Source organism: Staurois parvus, unplaced genomic scaffold (assembly GCF_062004578.1).
Source record: "Staurois parvus isolate SC_StPar_1 unplaced genomic scaffold, SC_StPar_1.0 ptg000151l, whole genome shotgun sequence".
NCBI classification, from domain to species: Eukaryota; Metazoa; Chordata; class Amphibia; order Anura; family Ranidae; genus Staurois; species Staurois parvus.
The window spans coordinates 11,365,799-11,392,836 of NW_028317947.1; the positions used below are offsets into that span (position 1 = coordinate 11,365,799).

The window sequence follows — 27,038 nt, forward strand, 5'->3', positions numbered from 1 at the left end:
GCTTTACCTATTTACAGCTATAAATCTCATGGTGTGCAATGGTTACAAATTGTCTGCTACTGCTGCAGCCTGTTAGTCCAAGTCTATCAGAAGCCAAAACTTTTTTTTTCAAATTCTGAATAGAGTATAGAATGGATAATACCTATGTCTGATTTTTTTTTTCAATTCTGGAGATTTTCCTTAAAGTCTTTAAAGAGTTAAAATCTCTCCAAAGTGAGATTAATGCTCTTTTGGACATTGTGCAGTTGGGAGATTTCCCTTCTATTACTGTTCCATAGACAACTTAAAATGCATGAAACTGGAAATACCTAGGTGTCTGAACGTTTATTTAATATTTATGATGGACCAGAATTAATTATCTATGCCTCCCCAAAATATACTGCATATACTATTATTATACAGGATTTATTTAGTGCCAATAGTTTGCTCAGTGCTTTACAATATAAAGGGATACAATACAGCAATAATACAGTTCAATACAAGAGGGATAGGAGGCCCTGCTCCTTGGAGCTTACAATCTAGGATCTAAAAGTGAGCAGAGTAGGCGATAGTTTGATAAATTGGGGTAGAGAGTTCCAGAGGATGGGGGAAGCTCTGGAGAAGTCCTGGAGACGAGCATGGGAGGAGGAGACAAGGGAGCTAGAGAGCAGGAGATCTTGTGAGGAGCGGAGAGTACGGTTTGGGTGATATTTGGCGACAAGATTGCTGATGTAATTTGGGGCAGAGTTATAAATGGCTTTATATGTTATTGTTAATGTTTTGAATTTTATCCTTTGGGCAATGGCAAGCCAGTGGAGGGAATGGCAGAGAGGGGTGGCTGATACAGAACAGTTAGTAAGGTGGATGAGTCTGGCAGCAGCATTCATGATAGACTGAAGAGGGGATAGCCTGCGATGAGGTAGGCCAATGAGGAGGGAGTTACAATAGTCAAGGCGAGATATAACAAGGGAGTGAATAAGTTGCTTAATGGTTTCCGAGGTTAGGAACGGGCGTATCTTGGAGATGTTGCGGAGGTGAAGTCTACAAGATTTGGACAGCGATTGGATTTGGGGCTGAAAGGACAGATGGGAGTCTATGGTTACACCTAGCACCCTGTCATGAGGGGAGGGACTGATGGTTGTGTTATTGATTTTGATGGAGAAGTTAGGGGAGGGGGGCACGGGCTGGAGGGAATACTAAGAGCTCAGTTTTGGAAAGATTGAGTTTGAGGAAGTGGAATGACATCCATGCCGATTAGTCGCTTAGTAGGTTAGTAATGCGAGAGGAGACTGAAGGGGTGAGGTGAGGGGTAGAAAGATAGATTTGTGTGTCATCAGCATAGAGATGGTACTTAAAGCCATGGGAGTTTATCAAGTGACCAAGGGAGGAGATGTAGATGGAGAAGAGTAGGGACCCAAGGACAGAACCTTGAGGGATCCCTACAGAAAGAGGGAGTGAAGAGGAGGAGCCAGAGTTATAAGTAACGCTGATGGAGCGCTGCGATAGGTAGGAGGAGAACCAGGAGAGAGCAGAGTCTCGGAGGCCAAGAGAGTGGAGTTTTTTGAGGAGGAGCGGATGGTCAACCGTATCAAAAGCCGCAGAGAGGTCAAGTAATAAGAGTACGGAGTAGTGGCCATTGGTTTTAGCAGTTAGATCATTAGTGAGTTTTAATAGGCAGTTTCAGTGGAGTGCAGTGAGCGAAAGCCAGACTGTAAAGGGTCAAGAAGGTTGTTGTCAGTGAGGTAGCAGCTCAGGCAATTGTAGACTAAGCGTTCTAAGAGTTTAGAGGTAAATGGCAGCAGGGAGATGGGTCTTAAGTTGTTCAGGTCATTGGGGTGCAGGGAGGGCTTTTTAAGTATGGGAGTGATGTGTGCATGCTTTAAAGGGGAGGGGAAGGCACCGTTAGAGAGGGAGAGATTGAAGGTGTGAGTGAGGGAGCATAGGATGGAAGAAGAGGGTGACCGTAGTAGTTGTGAGGGGACAGGATCCAGGGGGCAGGCAGTGAGATGCTTACTTAAAGTATGACTGTTGTGATGTACAATATAATTATTTATTTGTTCTCTTGATTCATGAATTTTTAGAATTGATTGCTGTTCCTTTTCATAATTGTACCATTTTGTTTGTTGATCTCCATGTAGAAAATTATTTTGATGGGGCTCCATATTTGTGTTTTGGGTCATCCCTCCACAACCTGATATTTCACTTTTTGGCTAATGTTGGAGAGCTGGTGGGTCTGCACACCTTCTTTACCTATTATGAATAGGGATGAGCTTAAGGTTCGGTCCTAATGCAAGTTCAGACCAAACTTTGTCTATTCATGCATTTGGATGAATACCATAAAATGTACCCGCTCAGTGGATGTCAAACAACATAATAGCAATATTACTACCTCGATCATGCATGAGTTTCCTGCTCTCAACGACCTCATTCACTTTTCACTTACATGGCTAGGAATCCATAGTCATGTAAGCAAAGGGGTGGGGATGCTTTAAAAAAGAAAAACATATGGTTCCCCCCATAATTCATACCAGATCCTTCAGGTATTGTATTAACTTTAATGGGAACCCCACAAAAAAAAAATGGCATGAGGTCCCCCCAGATTCTATACTATAACCTTTGTGTCTAGTATGGTTTTTAAAGGGGAACCCCATGAAAAAATAAGCCCATATATGGTCAGGGACATCACCCAGGAGACCACTTCTCTTTTATTATAACAGTTGTCATCTGTCGGACCCCTCATTTGGTGGGGTTGAAACAACAGGAATAGATGTGCATTGGCAGTTGGTGAGTTTTTATCTTTCAGTGCCTAGGCTGGCATCGGGCATGTGATTGAAGTCGATTTACATCACTGGACAACATGATTGGTGGTGGATTTACATTGTGGGACATTTTGGGTTTTTTGGCCCCACACCTCCTGGGGATCGCAAGAGTGCACTTAGTTCTGCACTCCTGTGATCCATATTCAGTCAACAGTGGGCTAATTCACTGTCGGCTGACGTCACTGAACTGATCCAGACTCTGGAGAAATCCCAACTTTAAAGTCAGGATCAGGGGCGGACTGACCATTTGGAAACTCGGGCGCTGCCCGAGGGCCCGGGGTCAGTAGGGGGCCCCACCAGGTGCCCCTAGTACCTTTTTCATAGGCTTTTTTGAGTTTGGGCAAGGACACAGGGGCCCCATGATCCCCTATTGCCCAGGGGCCCCATGAGTTGTCAGTCCGCCCCTGGTCAGGATCCACTCTAATTCCTGACAATCAGCTGGCTCAGCCTTTCATCATGAACTTCTCTTTTAAGAGACATGTAAAAAAAAACTATGTCTGTCTTTATTGACACTGTTAACATTTTTGTTTTCAATGAGTATGGTTCACATAGGGGCAGGGCCGGTATCTGGGTGCCTCCGTATTGTTAAAAAGAGCTTCTAGATTCTGATGATCCCTCCAGCTAAAAACTCCCACAAGCACCACTAGGCCATGGTTGCAGGGAAGAAGCCCTTGTTCTGATTAACATGGGCATGAGGTGCTTCACCAGGGATTCCCCCACCCCATTTTGAAGGCATATGGCCTGGTATGATTCAGAAGGGGCTGGTGGCATACGCTCCCCCCCTTCTTTCCTAAAGATGTTTGGAGTATACATACCTCCCAACTTTTTGAAGGGAACGAGGAACACCTATTAGCAAAAGTATGTAGGTATAGGACCCCTGTCACTCCCCCTAAGAATTACAAAAAAAAAGATTTGTTAAAGCCACAAGTGCTTTTTTGCCACTACTATTCCTTTATTGAAAGATAAAAAATACATTTTACATACAACTATATAGATCAGGCTAAAATGAGGGACAAATGAGCAGGAAAGAGGGATAGAAGGACTTTGTTCCAAATCAGGGACAGTCCCTCGAAATCAGGGGCAGTTGGGAGCTATGTTTATAAAGCACAGTACAGTATATAGAATTAAACAGTGGGATGTATATATTGTACAGCACAGTATACAGGGTGGAACAGAAGGGTATATAATGTACTGCACAGTGGAACAGTGTAGTGCCTAATCTATAGCAGCCTTTCTCAACCAGGGTGCCCAGGCATCCTGGGGTGCCTTGCGATTTCTTCAGGGGTGCCTTGGCAAAATGTCTAAAAATTAGCAAAAACTTGTATACAAGCCAGTGGGTGGAAAAATTCTGCCTTTTAGTTACACAAAGCCACAGGTTTTCATAGTGCACCATTATGACATTCTAGCTGCTGGCTTCCTGACAACCAATGACATCATTAGTTGATAAGGAGGTTGTCACCCGCCTGAACAGCATCCTAGTTTGACCCTCCCCTGCCCCCCTCCATCAGTGCTGGGGTCACAGTAGCTCAGTGATGGAGAAAAACTGAGGGAGTGGAGAAACTTTGGAATACTAGTCAGTACCAGTGTGCAGAAGTGTATTTGCTTTGGAAGAATAAATCACCTTTAATGTTGGGGGTCCTACATGTGTGAATGTTGCTGCGCTATATAAAACTATTAGAATAGTTTTTCACATTTTAGAATGGGGTGCCTCAAGACTGTCCATAATTTTAAAGGGTGGCTTGCCTGAAAAAAAGGTTGAGAAACACTGCTCTATAGTACATCATACAGATTGAAGAAGTGTGGAGTATATACTATATGGCACCAGGGGCGGACTGAACATTTGGAAACTGCCCGAGGGCCTGGGGTCAGTAGGGGGCCCCATGAGATGCCCCAGTACCTTTTTCATAGGCTTTTTTGAGTTTGGGCAAGGACACAGGGTCCCCATGATCCCCTATTGCCCAGGGGCCCCATGAGTTGTCAGTCCGCCCCTGTACGGCACAGTAGACAGAGTGGAACATTATCACCAGAGCAGATGTCTCCATCGAAAGATTTTCACTCGCCTCTCGTTCTAGTAGCACTAAGACTAAAATTCTGAGTTTACTATCAATTGCTCTACAAATGGCAATGGCCTTGGTCACAGACTTATAACATGAATGTAGAAACTTTAATATACTCCATGCATAGGAAACAACAAACCATAGAATTGCTTTAACTCACAGTAATGCACATTTAAACCAGTAGTGATTAACTTTTTTCATACAGGGGATTCAAGTGGAACCCCAACATAACCAAAGGGCCACATATTATTTCCAGTGAATGTAATGCTACAGAAAGCTGATAGACTGCATAAATGCAATATACGCAATAGGATATAGTCAAAGACCATGAGCATGCCTTAGGTTGGGCACTAAGAATTTGAACAGTTTGAACCCAGTTGTGATTTTTATCATAATTATAGATAATTAGAGGCCCCATATTTGTAAAATCAATGGAGTCACAATACTCTGTGCATAGGTTGTAAAGAGATTGTTATGTCACATATTTCCATTAATACTGTGTTTGGACGTTCCATAACTGCATAATTGAGCCTTAGATTTGACACACATGCATGAACATTTCAAACATTTCATGATTTATAGTGAAGTGTTTTTCAGTAGCTCTAATTGGGTCACATCACAAGCCAAACCCAAAGAAGAAAGCCATTTTCAGATGACAGGTTTTATGACTTATAGCGGTAGACTCACCTTGGGAGGTCACATGACACGAATGTCAGATGGAATTCTCTGCACTCCTTTATCCACTTAATCACCTTAGGACTGATGTCAATGGGCAGCACGGTGGCTAAATGGTTAGCACTTCTGCCTGGCAGTATTAGGGTCATTGGTTTGAATCCCAACCACGGCACCACCTGCCTGTAGTTTGCATGCTCTCCCTGTGCCTGTGTGGGTTCACTCCAGTTTCCTCCCACGCTCCAAAGACAGACTGGTAGGTGAATTGGTTCCTGTCTAACTTGGCCCTAGTATATATAAGTTAGGGACCTTAGATTGTATGCCCCTTAGGGACTGATGTGAGTGTACAATATGTGTATAAAGTGCTTCATAAATTGAGGACACTATAAATAGAGATGAGCGAATCGAAGTAGGCGAAGTGGAATTCGTTTCGAATATTAGGAAAATTTCGAATCCGAAAATAAGCAGACTTCGGATGCGCGAATCGAAATTTTTCCTAAAATGGCGGCGACATGTGCGGCGACGGAGCGGGGATGTCTGGGAAGGCGCGCAGACAAGGCGCGCTGACCCATAATGCATACATTCATGACATGTGATCGCATTAGCCAATCAGCAGCCAGCCAGCCAGCACAGTGTAATGGTCGAGCTATAAATGGCGGCCATTTTAGAATTCTCCATTTGCCTCCAGTCATTCAACAGAGGCAGACCTGGCTGTATTCAGGGAGAGAGTTAGGGACACAGAAACGTTACTTAGGGACACAGAAACGTTAGTTAGGGCCACAGAATCGTTACTTAGGGCCACAGAAACGTTACTTAGGGCCACAGAAACGTTACTTAGGGCCACAGAATCGTTAGTTAGGGCCACAGAAACGTTACTTAGGGACACAGAATTGTTACTCAGGGACAGACAGAATTGTTACTGAGGGATACAGAATTGTTACTGAGGGCCACAGAATCGTTACTTAGGGCCACAGAAACGTTACTTAGGGCCACAGAATTGTTACTTAGGGCCACAGAAACGTTACTTAGGGCCACAGAATTGTTACTTAGGGACAGACACAGAATTGTTATTGAGGGACACAGAATTGTTAGTGAGGGCCACAGAACCGTTACTTAGGGCCACAGAAACGTTACTTGGGGCCACAGAATTGTTACTTAGGGACAGACACAGAATTGTTACTGAGGGACACAGATTTGTTACTGAGGGCCACAGAAACGTTACTTAGGGCCACAGAAACGTTACTTAGGGCCACAGAATCGTTAGTTAGGGCCACAGAAACGTTACTTAGGGACACAGAAACGTTAGTTAGGGCCACAGAATCGTTACTTAGGGCCACAGAAACGTTACTTAGGGCCACAGAATCGTTAGTTAGGGCCACAGAAACGTTACTTAGGGACACAGAATTGTTACTCAGGGACAGACAGAATTGTTACTGAGGGATACAGAATTGTTACTGAGGGCCACAGAATCGTTACTTAGGGCCACAGAAACGTTACTTAGGGCCACAGAATTGTTACTTAGGGACAGACACAGAATTGTTACTGAGGGACACAGATTTGTTACTGAGGGCCACAGAATCGTTACTTAGGGCCACAGAAACGTTACTTAGGGCCACAGAATTGTTACTTAGGGACAGACACAGAATTGTTATTGAGGGACACAGAATTGTTAGTGAGGGCCACAGAACCGTTACTTAGGGCCACAGAAATGTTACTTAGGGCCACAGAATTGTTACTTAGGTACACAGAAACGTTACTTAGGGCCACAGAAACGTTACTTAGGGCCACAGAATCGTTAGTTAGGGCCACAGAAACGTTACTTAGGGACACAGAATTGTTACTCAGGGACAAACACAGAATTGTTACTGAGGGATACACAATTGTTACTGAGGGCCACAGAATCGTTACTTAGGGCCACAGAAACGTTACTTAGGGACAGACACAGAATTGTTACTGAGGGACACAGATTTGTTACTGAGGGCCACAGAATCGTTACTTAGGGCCATAGAAACGTTACTTAGGGCCACAGAAACGTTACTTAGGGCCACAGAATTGTTACTTAGGGACAGACACAGAATTGTTATTGAGGGACACAGAATTGTTAGTGAGGGCCACAGAACCGTTACTTAGGGCCACAGAAATGTTACTTAGGGCCACAGAATTGTTACTTAGGTACACAGAAACGTTACTTAGGGCCACAGAAACGTTACTTAGGGCCACAGAATTGTTAGTTAGGGCCACAGAAACGTTACTTAGGGACACAGAATTGTTACTCAGGGACAAACACAGAATTGTTACTGAGGGATACAGAATTGTTACTGAGGGCCACAGAATCGTTACTTAGGGCCACAGAAACGTTACTTAGGGCCACAGAATTGTTACTTAGGGACAGACACAGAATTGTTACTGAGGGACACAGATTTGTTACTGAGGGCCACAGAATCGTTACTTAGGGCCACAGAAACATTACTTAGGGCCACAGAAACGTTACTTAGGGCCACAGAATTGTTACTTAGGGACAGACACAGAATTGTTATTGAGGGCCACAGAATTGTTAGTGAGGGCCACAGAACCGTTACTTAGGGCCACAGAAACGTTACTTAGGGCCACAGAATTGTTACTTAGGGACAGACACAGAATTGTTACTGAGGGACACAGATTTGTTACTGAGGGCCACAGAAACGTTACTTAGGGCCACAGAAACGTTACTTAGGGACACAGAATTGTTACTCAGGGACAGACACAGAATTGTTACTGAGGGATACAGAATTGTTACTGAGGGACACTGAACCGTTACTTAGGGCCACAGAAACGTTACTTAGGGCCACAGAAACGTTACTTAGGGCCACAGAATTGTTACTTAGGGACAGACACAGAATTGTTATTGAGGGACACAGAATTGTTACTGAGGGCCACAGAACCGTTACTTAGGGCCACAGAAACGTTACTTAGGGCCACAGAATTGTTACTTAGGGACAGACACAGAATTGTTACTGAGGGACACAGATTTGTTACTGAGGGCCACAGAAACGTTACTTAGGGCCACAGAAACGTTACTTAGGGCCACAGAATCCTTACTTAGGGCCACAGAAACGTTACTTAGGGCCACAGAATTGTTACTTAGGGCCACAGAATCGTTACTTAGGGCCACAGAAACGTTACTTAGGGCCACAGAATTGTTACTTAGGGACAGACACAGAATTGTTATTGAGGGACACAGAATTGTTACTGAGGGCCACAGAACCGTTACTTAGGGCCACAGAAACGTTACTTAGGGCCACAGAATTGTTACTTAGGGACAGACACAGAATTGTTACTGAGGGACACAGATTTGTTACTGAGGGCCACAGAAACGTTACTTAGGGCCACAGAAACGTTACTTAGGGCCACAGAATCGTTACTTAGGGCCACAGAAACGTTACTTAGGGCCACAGAATCGTTACTTAGGGCCACAGAAACGTTACTTAGGGACACAGAATTGTTACTCAGGGACAGACACAGAATTGTTACTGAGGGATACAGAATTGTTACTGAGGGACACAGAACCGTTACTTAGGGCCACAGAAACGTTACTTAGGGCCACAGAAACGTTACTTAGGGCCACAGAATTGTTACTTAGGGACAGACACAGAATTGTTATTGAGGGACACAGAATTGTTACTGAGGGCCACAGAACCGTTACTTAGGGCCACAGAAACGTTACTTAGGGCCACAGAATTGTTACTTAGGGACAGACACAGAATTGTTACTGAGGGACACAGATTTGTTACTGAGGGCCACAGAAACGTTACTTAGGGCCACAGAAACGTTACTTAGGGCCACAGAATCCTTACTTAGGGCCACAGAAATGTTACTTAGGGCCACAGAATTGTTACTTAGGGACAGACACAGAATTGTTACTGAGGGACACAGATTTGTTACTGAGGGCCACAGAAACGTTACTTAGGGACACAGAATTGTTACTGAGGGCCACAGAACCGTTACTTAGGGCCACAGAAACGTTACTTAGGGCCACAGAATTGTTACTTAGGGACAGACACAGAATTGTTACTGAGGGACACAGATTTGTTACTGAGGGCCACAGAAACGTTACTTAGGGCCACAGAATCGTTACTTAGGGCCACAGAAACGTTACTTAGGGCCACAGAATTGTTACTTAGGGACAGACACAGAATTGTTACTGAGGGCCACAGAATTGTTACTGAGGGCCACAGAACCGTTACTTAGGGCCACAGAAACGTTACTTAGGGCCACAGAATCGTTACTTAGGGCCACAGAAACGTTACTTAGGGCCACAGAAACGTTACTTAGGGCCACAGAATCGTTACTTAGGGCCACAGAAACGTCACTTAGGGCCACAGAATTGTTACTTAGGGACAGACACAGAATTGTTATTGAGGGACACAGAATTGTTACTGAGGGCCACAGAACCGTTACTTAGGGCCACAGAAACGTTACTTAGGGCCACAGAATTGTTACTTAGGGACAGACACAGAATTGTTACTGAGGGACACAGATTTGTTACTGAGGGCCACAGAAACGTTACTTAGGGCCACAGAAACGTTACTTAGGGCCACAGAATCGTTACTTAGGGCCACAGAAACGTTACTTAGGGCCACAGAATTGTTACTTAGGGACAGACACAGAATTGTTACTGAGGGCCACAGAATTGTTACTGAGGGCCACAGAACCGTTACTTAGGGCCACAGAAACGTTACTTAGGGCCACAGAAACGTTACTTAGGGCTACAGAAATGTTACTTAGGGCCACAGAATCGTTACTTAGGGCCACAGAATCGTTACTTAGGGACACAGAAACGTTACTTAGGGCCACAGAAACTTTACTTAGGGCCACAGAATTGTTACTTAGGGACAGACACAGAATTGTTACTGAGGGATACAGAATTGTTACTGAGGGCCACAGAACCGTTACTTAGGGCCACAGAAACGTTACTTAGGGCCACAGAAACGTTACTTAGGGACACAGAATTGTTACTCAGGGACAGACACAGAATTCTTACTCAGGGACAGACACAGAATTGTTACTCAGGGACACAGAATTGTTACTGAGGGACACAGAATTGTTACTGAGGGACACAGAATTGTTACTGAGGGACACAGAATTGTTACTCAGGGACACAGAATCGTTGAATTAAAGAGTATGTCAGACAACATGCAGAGGAGTGGCAGAGGAGGCAATGTTTTAGGAGCGAGCAGACGTGGCAGCAGAGGAAGGGGTCGAGGCAGCACTATTCGCAGCCAGAGGCCAGTGCTCCCGGTGTCATCCAGTACAGTGAGGAAGAGCTAACAGAGGGCGGTCAGGAACGGGGGGAGACATCCGCCTCTTCAGCAGCCAGGCGAAGAAGTAGTGGCGAGGAGAGTGGCGAGGTAGCCGGTCTAGAGACAGGTCTGTCTCCTGACCCACACGCAGCCGAGGGGGCTAGTAGTGAGGCGGAGACCCTAATTGATGATGATGAGGCTGATCGCACTTGGCAGCCTCGTCGTCATCAGGCTATTGCTTCCGCATCATCAGGAGAAGAGGGTGGCAGCTTGGCAGGGAGCAAAACAGTCGGTGGGTTGTCTCCATCGCCACACTCTGCCATGTGCCACTTTCAGGTCTCCTCACACACTGCTGGTGTGTTCCATTTTTTGTCATAGGGTGCTGGCAGATTACGGGCCTCCCATAGCTGCTGCCAGGCCCCTAATCTGCCATGGGCCCCCGTACCGACTCCTCATGCTGCTGCCAGGCCCGTAATCTGTCATGGGCCCCTGTTGTCGCTTGTTGGCATATTCCGCTCGTTCAGATGCTCCTTCTCCTGCTACTCCTCTTCACGGATTCCGTCAGCAGTCTTTCTTGGAATCCGTTTCCAAGAGACAACAGTTTGCGAGCACGCACCCGACAGTGCAGAAGCTGAACGTCCTCCTGTCCAAGTTGCTGCTGCCAGCCTCGTAATCTGTCATGCGCCCCTGTACCGCCTCCTCATGCTGCTGCCAGGTCCAGAGTGTGTCATGGGTCCCTGTACGGCCTCCCATTGCTGCTGCCAGGCCCGTAATCTGCCATGGGCCCCCGTACTAACTCCTCATGCTGCTGCCAGGCCCGTAATCTGTCATGGGCCCCTGTACCGCCTCCTCATGCTGCTGCCAGGTCCAGAGTGTGTCATGGGTCCCTGTACGGCCTCCCATTGCTGCTGTCTCCATCGCCACACTCTGCCATGTGCCACTTTCAGGTCTCCTCACACTGCTGGTGGTTTCCATTTTTGTCATAGGGTGCTGTATGGCCTCCCATTGCTGCTGCCTCCACCGCCACACTGTGGCTCCACACTCTGGTTTTGGCCCCGTGACTGCCCAAATGAGTGAAGTGTGCGGTGATTCTAAGATCGACGGCACTCATCTGCATGTCATACTGACTGACAGTATTATTTCTCTTCCCCAGCAGACTCCAAGGGCATTTAAATTAAAGGTACAGTGTTCTGCACTAATATAAAGGCTCTCTGAAGCCTAGAAACACCCTTTTATAAGTTAAATTCGCAAGCGAATATATTCGACTCGAATCGAAATTTTTCCACGAATTCGCCGAATCAGTCGAATCGAATTTTTGAATACTTCGCTCATCTCTAACTATAAAGGGTGTTATTTTTCTGTGTTTTATATGCATTTTGAATTAATTCAGAAAAATCTCATTGATTTTAAATTGGCAGTACTCATGGGAATTCGGAGGCAGCAGTTGATCTGCTTTGCGTTGTGCTGCGCTATGTTTCATCGAACACAGAGTGTTCTATTGAGGTGCAAAGATGTGTTTGCCATTTAAACACATGCATTTACATTTGAACAGCAAATTCAGTTCTTTAACCTCCCTGGCGGTATGATTATTTCCGATTTTTTGTGCTGAAAGCGGTACCATTTTTTTGCATGGAAATATGTAGTTTTTTTATTGTAGGCTGTAATTTTTAGGAATAACTCACTGAAATCTGTCTGAACAAGAGTCTAGTAAACATCCCGGGTAGGATAAAATTTGAAACACGAAATCATAAATTATAATGTAATAAATAATCATAAAAAATAATAATATAATAATAATTAATTTAATTCAATAATATAATCAAACCAAAAACACTGAAATTTGAAATACAGAGGCAAATTCGCACATTGCTGAGCAAAGTCGCAGAATCGTTTTCAGTCATTATCACTCAATTCTGCAAGTGGTTCTGATTTACTATCGCTGTTCTCTAGCTGGTCTAAAACTGCTTTTGACGTAAAGGGATGCTTTTTGGACGCCATGGACTTTTCTAAGTTTCCAGGCAGAAAGAACAGTCAAAATGCAGGCAGGGCACAGGACAAAGCACTAGGGACAAAATGTATGTGAAATGCATTGAAACAGCAATGTTTTACTATATAATAATCATTTTTAAAAAAATGACATTTTTTAAAAATTTCAAATTTGCCGCCGGTTCTGGCGCCCGTACATCCCGACGTCACAGGGACCGGAACACGGAAGCCGGATGCCAGCATCGGCCGGAGGAGATGGCCGGGGACGCTGCAGGGGACACATCATGGGATCGAAGGACAAGGTAAGTGCTGCAGGGACCCCCTGAGCAACGCCGCATGGTAAGCCCGAGTGTAGCTCGGGGTTACCGCTCTTGGTACTCAAATCTTACCCCGAGCTACACTCGGGAATACCGCTAGGGAGGTTAAGTAAAGTACCAGTCAACCAGGGGTGTATTTACCACAAGGTAAGCAAGGCATTTGCCTAGGATGACATTTTTTAGGGGGCGCAGCACTGGCCCCTAAAAGAAGGGACATATGGGGCATGGGGACCAGGTGGGATACGAGAGAGCCTGCGGGATGATTGATGTTGTATGGAGAGCCCGACTGTCGTTCCCGGGGATGACAGCTGTGAAGGTGAGTGTCTTTCTCTCTGTCGCCAGGAAGGGAGGGGGGAGTGTTAGTGGAAGGCTCTCTTGGGTGGTGAGGGACATAGCAGGGGTGTTGTTGGTCACTGTCAGGCTCTCTCCGTGGGGGAAGGGGGTGTCTGGTGTTGGTCGGTGTCAGGCTCTCTCTGCCGGGGAGGGGGGGGCGTCCAATTTTTGTGTTGCCTAGAGCAGCACAAAACGTAAATGCACCACTGCAGTCAACATGAGTCTTTACTGACTTTAGGGCAGTGGTGGTCAACCTTCCTAATACAGGGGGCCACAAGTGTGGCCCCTGACATCTGCAAAAGGCAGCACATAGCATGCAGTGAATGTAATGCAACAGAAAGCTCTCAGAAAAGTGACAGGAGATGGTCAATGATTACAGACATGCTATAGGGGTTGTTGGAAACTGGGGAGTCATAGACTGGAGACACATTGTGAGACATTCTATACACTGTTGGCCCCTAGAAACGTCATCCCCTGCTTGTGTGACTTGTTCACTGATTTTTTTCAGATATCTGCATGAAAGTACAAGTTCAATTTTAGGCATCCCCTGCAATAGGGAGTTCATTTACTTTACTTTACTTTACTCCAAAGGTAAATTATTTCTAAAGTGTTGCAGACACTGCAACTTTGCTCATTAGAACACTGAAAGTGCACTAGGTGATTATAATGAACACAGTCCCTCCTTCTCAGGAATTGGTCAGGAAGGGCTTGGTAAAATAAACAGCTATTTCTTCAGATCAGAAAAAGGTATAAATCTGCAAGTTTGTTAAAATCTCTGCAATGTACATTGGTTACCCAGAGGGGATTGTTTTATTTTCAACAAAAGTGGAGCCACAACAGAAAAAAGAGGCATACAGATTTTACAAAAGAGCCCTGGAGCTATCCTAAAAGAGATTAAAAGTCAGAATTCACCCAAAACTAAAACTTTTGCAAAACTTAAACAAACCCACAGATTATTGATAATTTCTGCACACAAATTGCATATTAAAGTAATATTAAAGCTTTGGGGGTTTTTTTATTTAAAATATTAAGCATGTTATACTTACCTGCTCTGTGCAATGGTTTTGCACAGAGCAGCCCTGATCCTCCATTTCTTCGGTCCCTCTCTTGCACTCCTGGCTCCTCCTCTTCTGTGCGGAGGAACCAGGAGCACTGCTTTCTATGGGGGCACTCATGCGGGCTCGCTGTTCACAACAGCTTTGTACCATGTGACAAGCTGTGACCAATCACAGCTCACACAGTAGTTCTCAATGGCTGCAAGAATGCAGCTAGAGAGAAGGAGAAATTATTGCGTTTACAGCCTTTACGGGTGTAAAAGCAATCAGTGTAAAAAAAAAAAAAAAAAAATGTTCACCACCCCCCACAAGTAGTACAGTGTCATCATGGTGACTGTACTGCTAGGGTGACAGTATGTAAAAAAAAAAAACAAACAAAAAACAATTAATAATATGAAAAAATAAAATAAAAATGTAAAAAAAAATGTTTAAACATTATAATTTTTGGTTAGAAACTAATTTGGGTTATTTATTTTTTACTAAAAAGATAACGGAATAAACTTTGGCCAAGATTTATGATGAAATATTATTTATTTGAATTTTTAAAAAATTTTATTAGAAAAACACTTTTTTCAAAATTTTTGGACATTTCATTTACATAGCAAAAAAAACAAAAATCCCAGTGGTGAATAAATACCACCAAAATAAAGCTTTATCTGTCTCAAAAGAATGCTAAAAAATTCATATGGATACAGTGTTGCATGACCGCGCAATTGTCATTCAAAGTGTGATAGCGCTGAAAGCTGAAAATTGTCCTGGGCAGGAAAGGGGTGAAAGTGTCTGGACTTGAAGTGGTTAATAAATGCCACAGAGGATCTTGTAACGCCAACAGAAATGTCTTGCCTCTCCACCTCTATCAGTGCAAGATAAAGAAACCATGGTGTCTATCTTTAACCCCTTGGCGCCGATGCCTCCCGTTAAGGGTTCCAGAAGCTGGGAGGCAGGGCAGGGTGTTAAGGTCATGTGACCATTGTGATTCGCCGTCACGGCGGTCACATGATCGGGAAAGGTCCCGATCAAAAGAGGAGATTGGGACCTTTCTGTGAGCATGTGTGTTGGGAGCGCGCTCTCAGCACATATGTTTTTGTTAATTGCACGCATATGTGTGGCCGCCCAGCATCAAGGCCCAGGCGCCGGGAGGCCGCACATTTGCATGTGACCAGTGTGAAGAGGTTAAACAGCCCAGTATACTCAGATTATGATAGGATGGGCCTACAAAAAACAAAAATGTCTAAGGCATGGTATGCACTTATTTTTCTTTTTTAATCAGCCATGTATTACAGACTTTTCCTGGATAAAGGCACTTGCATGTGGGCTGTGCTGCATATATGCCCTGAAAGCCCAGGTGCGATATACAGCCAGCCATGGGCATTAATGGCTGCCTGTGATGGAACTTGGTTGATTGAACTCCAGTACACTAGAGAAATTACACCCATTTGAAAGCACCTTTACAGCTTAGTTTCTCAGTACAGCCTCCCGTAGACATAGACATGAATGGTCGTATTTGGGTATATGCCAGTACTGGCATAAATGCTTGTATAGCATATGGGCGTAATTCAAAAATAGGACATTTTTTGTTCTTTGAATATGCCCATACTCTATATAAGTGTTTATGCAAGTATTATACTCAAATATTATACTTATACCAGGGGCGGACTGACAACTCATGGGGCCCCCGGGCAATAGGGGAACATGGGGCCCCTGTGTCCTTGCCCAAACTCAAAAAAGCCTATGAAAAAGGTACCAGGGGAATCTCATGGGCCCCCTTACTGACCCCGGGTCCTCGGGCAGTGCCCGAGTTTCCAAATGGTCAGTCCGCCCCTGACTTATACCCAAGTACAACCACGCTCAACCATTCATGTGTTTAGCTACATACAGCACCCGGGCTTTCCAGATAGGGGAAATATGTTGGAGTTCATGTTGCATGGCCTCCATGTGCCCATTGGCAAGAGCCCTAGAATGAACCAAAAATCATTTTTTTTTGGCCAATAACTTCAAGTCCCCAGGCTTTTTCATTCCAAAACAGCAGGACTGTTTTTTTTTTTAATGTTTTAAAGAAACTTTAGTTTGCCACCTTGTACACTACAGTATCTGAATTCCACCATAATGTTTTATCAAATAAACAATTATAATTTGTAATTTTATTCATTAAAAAAAATATATAAATATATAGTATATGCTGTATCTATATTACACAATTTTCTGCATTTTTGTATAGGACAGCCTTTCTCAACATTTTTAAGACACAGGAACCCTTGAAATAACTTTTCCGTCTCAAGGAAACCTCTGATAAAAATTTGCTATATCTAAAACTCATGACACATTAGTGTGATGGTTAGGGCTCATGTACACGGGACCAGGGGTGGGCTGACAACTCATGGGGCCCCCGGGCGATAGGGGACCATTGGGCCCCTATGTCCTCACCCACACTCAAAAAAAGCCTATAAAAGGTATCAGGGGCATTTCATGGGGCCCCCTACTGACCCCGGGCCCTGGGGCAGTGCCTGAGTGCTCAAATGGTCAGTCCGCCACTACATGGGACTTTTGGAAAACTCTTCTGAATGATGGAAACTGACTGCTGGAAAATGTAGGTTAAAAAATGTCAGTTTAGCTGCGTTTGCCTGCCACGTTTATGTGGGTTTATGCGCATTTGCGTTTAGAAGTGTTTTTAAAAGATAACCTCAGGAGACCTTCCCAACTGCCCAGAATGCACTGAAAAATAGTAAATAATTAACTATTTCAGACATTTTGAGAGAAATACAGAGAGCAGAAGCAGAGAGAGCAGTATGTGTTGAGATGACCTGTCTTTTCTGGTTGTATTCACTATGGATCCCATCATTAGCATAATGCGGCACGTTCTACCATTGTTTCCTTCATGTGAAACCTGGAACTGACTGCGCTGGTGTACCGGGTCTATTTAAATACATGGAAAATGCTTTGCATGCATTTCTGATGATGAAAAAAGGCTCTGGACAGCATTTGGATATGGAACAGTTAAAAAACGCTTGTAAACGCAAACACTTATAAACGCGGTTAACCGCGTTTACAAGCATTTGATGTTTTAAACGCTAATAAAATCTACTCCTGAACGCAAGTTTGGTGCGTTCAAAAAACCGACTGTAAACTCAACTGCCTGTAAACAACTGTAATGGACTATGTGTACATGGACATATAGGAAAACATTATGGAGAGTTCAGGAGCTGCTGAAAAAAACACTGAACAACTCAGAACATCAGTTTCGCAGCTGCAGTGTACATGAGCCCTTACTGAGAATAATTTTCCTTACACTTGTGGTTATTGTGAAGAATTACACCCTTACAGATAGATAAAAAAATCATTGGTGTCAGTGGGAACTTATCTGAGAGGCAGAAATTGCTCATTGCTCAAGGAACCCCTATCAACCTCTGGAGGAACCCTGGTTGAGAAACCCTGGTATAGGACATTCCTAGTTTTTTGTACCCCAAAATGTAATAAATCTTCCGGTTAGGAGACTATAACTTAGGTTTCCCCTAATGATACTATTATGAGCTATAAAGGCTATGATTTCTTTTGTTGTCCATTTATAGTTGTAAACTATTCCTCATTTTCATACACATTGGAGGTTGACCTGAAATGTTTTCATTAGAAAATGACCCTAATTTTTTAATACTGATATATGTCACAATAATATCTATTATTTTAAAGATAATGTGTGTCCAATGATTACAATTTTTATAAATAATGTTATGATTTCAAGATAGGAAAGCTCATAAAATGTGTGCATTATGGAAATCCTATCTGTGTTAAAGAACCATATTGGGTCCCTGTTGTCCTTCGGGATCCCAGAGTAGCAGCACAAGTGTGTCCATTTCTGTAGGTGAATGGTAAGGAGAATCTTGTACTAGTCGAATAGCTTTCACCACTACAAAAATAATATTTTGTCACTAGGCTTCATGGAAGTTAGTGGGGTAGCCATGTTAGAACAACCAGTCTAATAAGCAAGAGTTATTATATATATAGACCAGGGGCGGACTGACAAATCATGGGGCCCCCGGGCAATAGGGGATCATGGGGCCCCCCATTATGCATGGAAACTCAAAAAAGCCTATGAACACCTATTAGCAAAAGTATGTAGGTAATGGACCCCTGTCACTCCCCCTTAAAGAAGAATTACAAAAAAAAGATTTGTTAAAGCCACAAGTGCTTTTTTGCCACTACTATTCCTTAATATTAGATTTTAGAAATTTACAATTGCATCAATTTAGAAATTGGATGAAAGGTTTAGCACTGGGAAATACTTTTTGAAAGATAAAAAATACATTTTACATACAACTATATAGATCAGACTAAAATGAGGGACAAATGAGCAGGAAAGAGGGATATAAGGACTTTGTTCCAAATCAGGGACAGTTCCTTGAAATCAGGAACAGTTGGGAGCAGGGGCAGACTGACAACTCATGGGGCCCCGGGGCAATAGGGGATCATGGGGCCCCTGTGTCATTGCCCAAACTCAAAAAAAAGCCTATGAAAAAGGTACCAGGGGTATCTCATGGGGCTCCCTACTGACCCCGGGCCCTCGGGCAGTGCCCGAGTTTCCAAATGGTCAGTCCGCCCCTGATATAGACAGATCTTATTGCATATATAGACAGGACTCTGTAAGCTTTCCAAAATGTTTTTTTATTTAGGAAGTCACATAAACATATTTACATATTACACAGAAAAAAGAATAGGATTACAACATAAAATAAATTAATATAAGGTGCAATATATTTTTTTATCAGGCTCAGTTACATACTGTAGGTGTCTATATACATGTCAATGTGCATGGTGTTAGTTAATTATATCAGTTTGATATAGTGTGTAGTGTTAATTTGATTCAGTTTGATTCAGCTATATGCCTTTTGTCTAGTACAGGTTAAAAGTTTAATTTAGAAGAAAATCTTTTTTTGCTACGGACAGCACAGATATTTTTTAAAAATAAAGTCTATTATCTCTACTATGCAAAGAACAATTTAGTTCAGATCAGACACAGTGCATGTTTATTAAAAAAAAAATGAGAATTCCATTCGTTATAGAGACATACTGTATATCTACATTTCTACACTGTTAGTTTATCTTATATTAAAGTTGAAGATGATGTACTTTTTCAAATATAGATATGACCTTCCCATCTTGAAATTCTTCTGTAATGGAGACGATCTTCAAACCTGTGAAGAGATGGATTTGATCAATTAACCAGTGACAATCACTAACAATGGTCCTCATATGTCTAGAAGTCTCATGTCTTCTAATCTAAGGCCCCATGTAAACAGGACACTTTTGAACGATGGAAACTGACTGCTGGAAAACGTAGGTTAAAAAACTTCTGTTTAGCCGCGTTTGCATACCGCGTTTATGAGCGTTTGCGTTTAGAAGCGTTTTTTAAAGATAACCTCAGGAGACCTTCCAAAATTCCCAGAATGCACTGAAAAACAGTAATTAATTAACTATTTCAGACATTTTGAGAGAAATAGAGAGAGCAGAAGCAGAGAGAGCAGTATTTGTTGAGATTAGCTGTCTTTTTTATTTTTTTGTGGTGTTTGGATATGTTCCAGCTCATTTCTGTGAAGAAATTATTGCAGCATTGTCTAACATATTTTCTTTCATGAGAAACCTCAAAGTATGGTGTACCAGGTCCTATTGAGTACTGGGAAAACGCTTTGCATGCATTTTTCATGCTGAAAAAAGGCTCTGGACAGCATCTGGAAATGGAAGCGTTAAAAACATTTTCCAAGCACTTATAAACGCAGTTAGCCGCATTTACAAGTGTTTGGCGGTTGAAATGCTGATAAAATCTACACCTGAACGCAAGTTTGGTGCGTTCAAAAAAATGACTGTAAACTCAGCTGCCTGTAAAGGACGATGTGTACATGGACAGATAGGAAAACATTAGGGAGAGTTCAGGGGCTGCTGAAAAAACGCAGAAAAGCTCCTAAACGTGAGTTTATCAGCTGCTGTGGACATGGAGCCTTATTCTTCCTTTAACCTCTTGGCGCCAGCCGAACACAAATGTGCGGCCTCCCGGCCTAGACACCGAGTGGCCTCACATTTGCGTTCTATTAAAAAGAAACATATGTGCTGAAAGCGCACACCCTGCACGCTCCCAGCACACATGTCCGGTACTCACAGAAAGGTCCCGATCTCCTCTTTCGATCGGGACCTTTCCCAATTATGTGACCGCCGTGATGACGTATCATGGTGGTCACATGACCCTAAACCCCGCCTCCCAGCTTCCAAAACCTTTCATTTACGGGAGGCACTGGTGTCAAGGGGTTAATTTTATCATCTGGACGGAATAATGGAAGCTTTAATCTGATCAGTTGTTAAGAACACCACAAACACTTTTCTGATCAGAAACCTTTGATACATAAAGGTTAAATTTTCTTTATTAAGTCAGAGAAAAGTCTGGAAGACAGTATTTTAAAAAACAATGAAAATATTCCAGAAAATGTATGTAGAACCTTCTCAAACCTGTGTGTTCTTTTTAGGAAAATCTACCTTTACTATAGGATTACAATATAATTTAGGGATGCACCAATACCATTTTTAGCAACAAGTACTGATATCTTTTTTAAGTGCTCTCCGATACCAATTACTGATACCTATTGCCAGAAATTGTTTTGTTTACACTTTGGCTGTCAGCAGAAAGCCCCATTGACATCTGAATGAGTGATCGGTTGTTAAGGATGCAGCGGCCCTACTCCTTAACCACTTTGGGTCTCACACCTGTTCAGCCCTTATGGACCAGAGCAATTTTTACATTCCTGCTATGGACCTGTTTATTCCGTGATGATTTTGTCATTATTTAAGATAACAACTAGAGATGAGCGAAGTATTCAAAAATTCGATTCGGCTGATTCGGCGAATTCGCGGAATAAATTCGATTCGAGGCGAATATATTCGCTGCAAATTTAACTTATAAAAAGGGTGTTTCTAGGCTTCAGAGAGCCTTTATATTAGTGCAGAACACTGTACCTTTAATTTAAATGCCCTTGGAGTCTGCTGGGGAAGAGAAATAATACTGTCAGTCAGTATGACATGCAGATGAGTGCCGTCGATCTTAGAATCACCGCACACTTCACTCATTTGGGCAGTCACGGGGCCAAAACCAGAGTGTGGAGCCACAGTGTGGCGGTGGAGGCAGCAGCAATGGGAGGCCATACAGCACCCTATGACAAAATGGAACCCACCAGCAGTGTGAGGAGACCTGAAAGTGGCACATGGCAGAGTGTGGCGATGGAGACAGCAGCAATGGGAGGCCGTACAGGGACCCATGACACACTCTGGACCTGGCAGCAGCATGAGGAGGCGGTACAGGGGCCCATGACAGATTACGGGCCTGGCAGCAGCATGAGGAGTCGGTACAGGGGCCCATGGCAGATTACGGGCCTGGCAGCAGCAATGGGAGGCCATACAGCACCCTATGACAAAATGGAACCCACCAGCAGTGTGAGGAGACCTGAAAGTGGCACATGGCAGAGTGTGGCGATGGAGACAGCAGCAATGGGAGGCCGTACAGGGACCCATGACACACTCTGGACCTGGCAGCAGCATGAGGAGGCGGTACAGGGGCCCATGACAGATTACGGGCCTGGCAGCAGCATGAGGAGTCGGTACGGGGGCCCATGGCAGATTACGGGCCTGGCAGCAGCAATGGGAGGCCGTACAGGGACCCATGACACACTCTGGACCTGACAGCAGCATGAGGAGGCGGTACAGGGGCCCATGACAGATTACGGGCCTGGCAGCAGCATGAGGAGTCGGTACGGGGGCCCATGGCAGATTACGGGCCTGGCAGCAGCAATGGGAGGCCCGTAATCTGCCAGCACCCTATGACAAAATGGAACCCACCAGCAGTGTGAGGAGACCTGAAAGTGGCACATGGCAGAGTGTGGCGATGGAGACAGCAGCAATGGGAGGCCGTACAGGGACCCATGACACACTCTGGACCTGGCAGCAGCATGAGGAGGCGGTACAGGGGCCCATGACAGATTACAGGCCTGGCAGCAGCATGAGGAGTCGGTACGGGGGCCCATGGCAGATTACGGGCCTGGCAGCAGCAATGGGAGGCCCGTAATCTGCCAGCACCCTATGACAAAATGGAACCCACCAGCAGTGTGAGGAGACCTGAAAGTGGCACATGGCAGAGTGTGGCGATGGAGACAGCAGCAATGGGAGGCCGTACAGGGACCCATGACACACTCTGGACCTGGCAGCAGCAAGAGGAGGCGGTACAGGGGCCCATGGCAGAGTGGCAAAGCGTAAGCAGCTTAAATTGAAGGCCATACAGAGGCCTATGTTAAAAATAATAACATGTTTGGGGCATGATTCATGGCGGATTTAGTCAGTTGTGTCAGGAACTGGTGGTGTGAAATCCAGACTAATCCACGCCTGATTCATTTTCACAAACGTGAGTCTCTCCACACTTTGGGTGGACAGTCGTGTCCTCCGCGGAGTTACAATACCTCCTGCCGCACTAAACACGCGCTCCGATGCCACGCTACTGGCCGGGCATGACAGCCTTTCAAGGGCAAATTCAGCTAGTTGGGGCCAAAGGTCAAGTTTCGTTGCCCAGTAGTCAAGGGGATTGTCTACCTCGGTTGGCAGGGTGCTGTCCAAGTAGGCCCAAGCCTGTTGTTTGAGGTCCTGCTCCAGGTCCACCTGATGCTGCTGCTGCTGCTGCTGCGGCTGGTTAGTAGTTTCCTCACTGCGCTGGTGAAGAAAGCTACTCATCATCGACTGCAGACTGAGGCAGCCGCTGCTGGTGGAGCTGCCACTGCTCCTACCACCCCACCCCTCCCCTGCTGCCATGGCAGCGGAACGCGAGCGCACAGGGCCCACAGTGTCTGAGGATGGACGTTGGCGCAGAAAGGCAGAGACCAACTGACTACATAGGTGGTTTTTATAGTACGTTATTTTGGCCTCCCTCTCAGCAGGTGTGAAAAAGGCCACCATTTTTGAACGGTAGCGAGGGTCCAACAAGGTGGACAGCCAAAAGTCATCCCTCTGTCTGATGGTTGTTATTCGGCTGTCGCTACGCAAGCAACCGAGCATGCTATGGGCCATTTGTGCCAAGGAATGCGAGGGACTCCCTGCCTCCATCTCCACAGCATACTGCCACGGTGCGTCTGGGTCCTCTGTCTCCTCCTCCTCCTCTACCAGATGCTCCTGCTCCTCCACTCCTGTCCACTGAGTGGAAAAACCACCCATTTCACTCAATAATTCCTGAGCACCAATGTCCTCCTCTACCTCCTCCTCTTCTTCCTGTCCTGCCCCCACAGGGGTCATGTGGCGTTGAGATCTGTGCGCCACGTCTACCGCACCCTGACCAGCCATTGTTAACAGCATTTGTTCCAGGACGTGCAACAGAGGAATGACGTCATTCATCCCATAGTCCTGCCGACTCACGAATAGCGTGGCCTCCTCAAAGGGCCTGAGCAAGCGGCAGGTGTCACGCATGAGCTGCCAATGGCTGACATCTAAGTTACACAGGGGAGTACCTTTATCCGCTTGTAACATCAGGAAATCGGTGATGGCCTTTCGCTGTTCGTAAAGGCAGTCTAACATATGTAGGGTTGAATTCCACCTTGTTGCAACGTCGCAGATCAGGCGATGCTGTGGAATTCCGTTCTGCCGCTGCAGCTCAAGGAGGGTGTGCTTTGCGGTGTAGGAATGGCTGAAATGCATGCAAAGTTTACGTGACATTTTAAGGATGTCTTGCAGTGGGATGGTGGATTTTAGGAACAGCTTGACAACCAGATTGAACACATGAGCCATGCATGGCGCATGGCACAACCTTCCTTGACGCAGAGCAGACACCATGTTCTTTCCGTTGTCGGTCAACATGGTTCCGATTTTCAGTTTGCGTGGAGACAGCCATCTGTCGATTTCTCTGTTCATTACACTCAGAAGTTCCTCCCCTGTGTGACTACGTTCGCCAAGGCATACCAGGTGCAGCACAGCGTGACACCGTTGCGCCCTGCACATGTGATATGCCGGTCGGGTAATGGGACTTGGCACGGGGGTGGCGGCTGAGGACACGGCGGAAGAAGAGGTGGTAGAGGCGGACATCTTTGCTGGACCAAGGACGTGCAAACGTGGAGGCAAAAGCGGCGTGACCTGTCCAAGTTGCTGGTGCGGCTGTGCCGGCACCACGTTCACCCAGTGGGCCGTAAATGACATGTACTGTCCCTGACCGTAGTTACAGCTCCACACGTCGGCGCTGCCGTGCACTTTGGCAGAGACCGACATGCTCAAAGACTGGCCCACCATCTCTTCTACATGTGAATGCAGGGCTGGCACTGCCTTTTTGGCGAAGAAATGCCGGCTTGGCACTCTCCACCGCGGCGCGGCACAAGCCATCATTTCTCGGAAAGGTGCTGAGTCCACCACTTGGAAAGGGAGGGACTGCAGCACCAGCAACTTGGACAGGAGGACGTTCAGCTTCTGCACCGTCGGGTGCGTGCTCGCAAACTGTTGTCTCTTGGAAACGGATTCCAAGAAAGACTGCTGACGGAATCCGTGAAGAGGAGTAGCAGGAGAAGGAGCATCTGAACAAGCAGAAGATGCCAACGAGCGACAACTCCCCTCAGCAGAGGTGTTGGAGCCTTGACTGGCTGATAGAGGGCGATTGACGTCGGGTGACGGAGCAAGTAACGGAGCGGGTGATGGAGCGGGGGCTGGGGCAGGCAGAACCGCCGTATCTTTATCACAGTTTTCCCAGGCCACCGAATGGCGACGCTGCATATACTGACGCAACGCTGTAGTCCCAACATGGGCCCCCTGGCCACGCTTGACTTTCTGGCCACATAGTCGACATACGGCTACGTTTACTTCCTCGGGCGGCTTGACGAAAAATTGCCACACCGCCGAGTAGGAAACTTTGCCCCCGCTACTCCTCACTGGCTGACTGCTACTTCCTCCGTGCACACCGGCACCACTACTGGCCGTGGTGGTAGGCTGCAGTGGAGCTGGTGCTCTACTCCGTGGCCGTTTGGCTCCACTGACACTGCTGCGACCCTGCTGCCTCCTGGGCAACCCACCGACTGTTTTGCTCGCTGCCAAGCTGGCACCCTCTTCTCCTAATGATGCGGAAGCAATAGCCTGATGACGACGAGGCTGCCAAGTGCGATCAGCCTCATCATCATCAATTAGGGTCTCCGCCTCACTACTAGCCCCCTCGGCTGCGTGTGGGTCAGGAGACAGACCTGTCTCTAGACCGGCTACCGAGCCACTCTCCTCGCCAGTACTTCTTCGCCTGGCTGCTGAAGAGGCGGATGTCTCCCCCCGTTCCTGACCGCCCTCTGTTAGCTCTTCCTCACTGTACAGTGGGGCTGAGCCCACAGCATGCGATACTTCGCTTGGTGAGGGAACACCAAAGGTGTTGTCTGACATACTCTTTAATTCAACGATTCTGTGTCCCTGAGTAACGATTCTGTGTCCCTGAGTAACAATTCTGTGTCCCTCAGTAACGATTCTGTGTCCCTGAGTAACAATTCTGTGTCCCTGAGTAACAATTCTGTGTCCCTCAGTAACGATTCTGTGTCCCTCAGTAACAATTCTGTGTCCCTGAGTAACAATTCTGTGTCCCTGAGTAACAATTCTGTGTCCCTGAGAAACGATTCTGTGTCCCTGAGTAACAATTCTGTGTCCCTGAGTAACAATTCTGTGTCCCTCAGTAACGATTCTGTGTCCCTCAGTAACAATTCTGTGTCCCTGAGTAACAATTCTGTGTCCCTGAGTAACGATTCTGTGTCCCTGAGTAACAATTCTGTGTCCCTGAGTAACAATTCTGTGTCCCTGAGTAACAATTCTGTGTCTGTCCCTGAGTAACAATTCTGTGTCCCTGAGTAACAATTCTGTGTCTGTCCCTGAGTAATAATTCTGTGTCCCTGAGTAACAATTCTGTGTCCCTGAGTAACAATTCTGTGTCCCTGAGTAACAATTCTGTGTCTGTCCCTGAGTAACAATTCTGTGTCCCTGAGTAACAATTCTGTGTCCCTGAGTAACAATTCTGTGTCCCTCAGTAACAATTCTGTGTCCCTGAGTAACAATTATGTGTCCCTGAGTAACAATTCTGTGTCCCTGAGTAACGATTCTGTGTCCCTCAGTAACAATTCTGTGTCCCTGAGTAACAATTCTGTGTCCCTGAGTAACGATTCTGTGTCCCTGAGTAACAATTCTGTGTCCCTGAGTAACAATTCTGTGTCCCTGAGTAACAATTCTGTGTCTGTCCCTGAGTAACAATTCTGTGTCCCTGAGTAACAATTCTGTGTCTGTCCCTGAGTAATAATTCTGTGTCCCTGAGTAACAATTCTGTGTCCCTGAGTAACAATTCTGTGTCCCTGAGTAACAATTCTGTGTCTGTCCCTGAGTAACAATTCTGTGTCCCTGAGTAACAATTCTGTGTCCCTGAGTAACAATTCTGTGTCCCTCAGTAACAATTCTGTGTCCCTGAGTAACAATTATGTGTCCCTGAGTAACAATTCTGTGTCCCTGAGTAACGATTCTGTGTCCCTCAGTA

General features: G+C 45.4%; 1 protein-coding gene across 1 annotated transcript in view; it reads right to left on the reverse strand.

The window, feature by feature from the left end:
• Window positions 1-19,289: 19,289 nt before the first annotated feature.
• LOC149464469 (keratin, type I cytoskeletal 19-like) overlaps window positions 19,290-27,038 on the reverse strand; it is a 37,561-nt gene continuing 29,812 nt past the window's right edge. Inside the window, exon 8 of the mRNA XM_089674437.1 lies at window positions 19,290-19,683. Coding sequence (XP_089530563.1) covers window positions 19,598-19,683 — 86 coding nt within the window. The 3' untranslated portion in view covers window positions 19,290-19,597. The remainder of the gene's footprint in view (window positions 19,684-27,038) is intronic.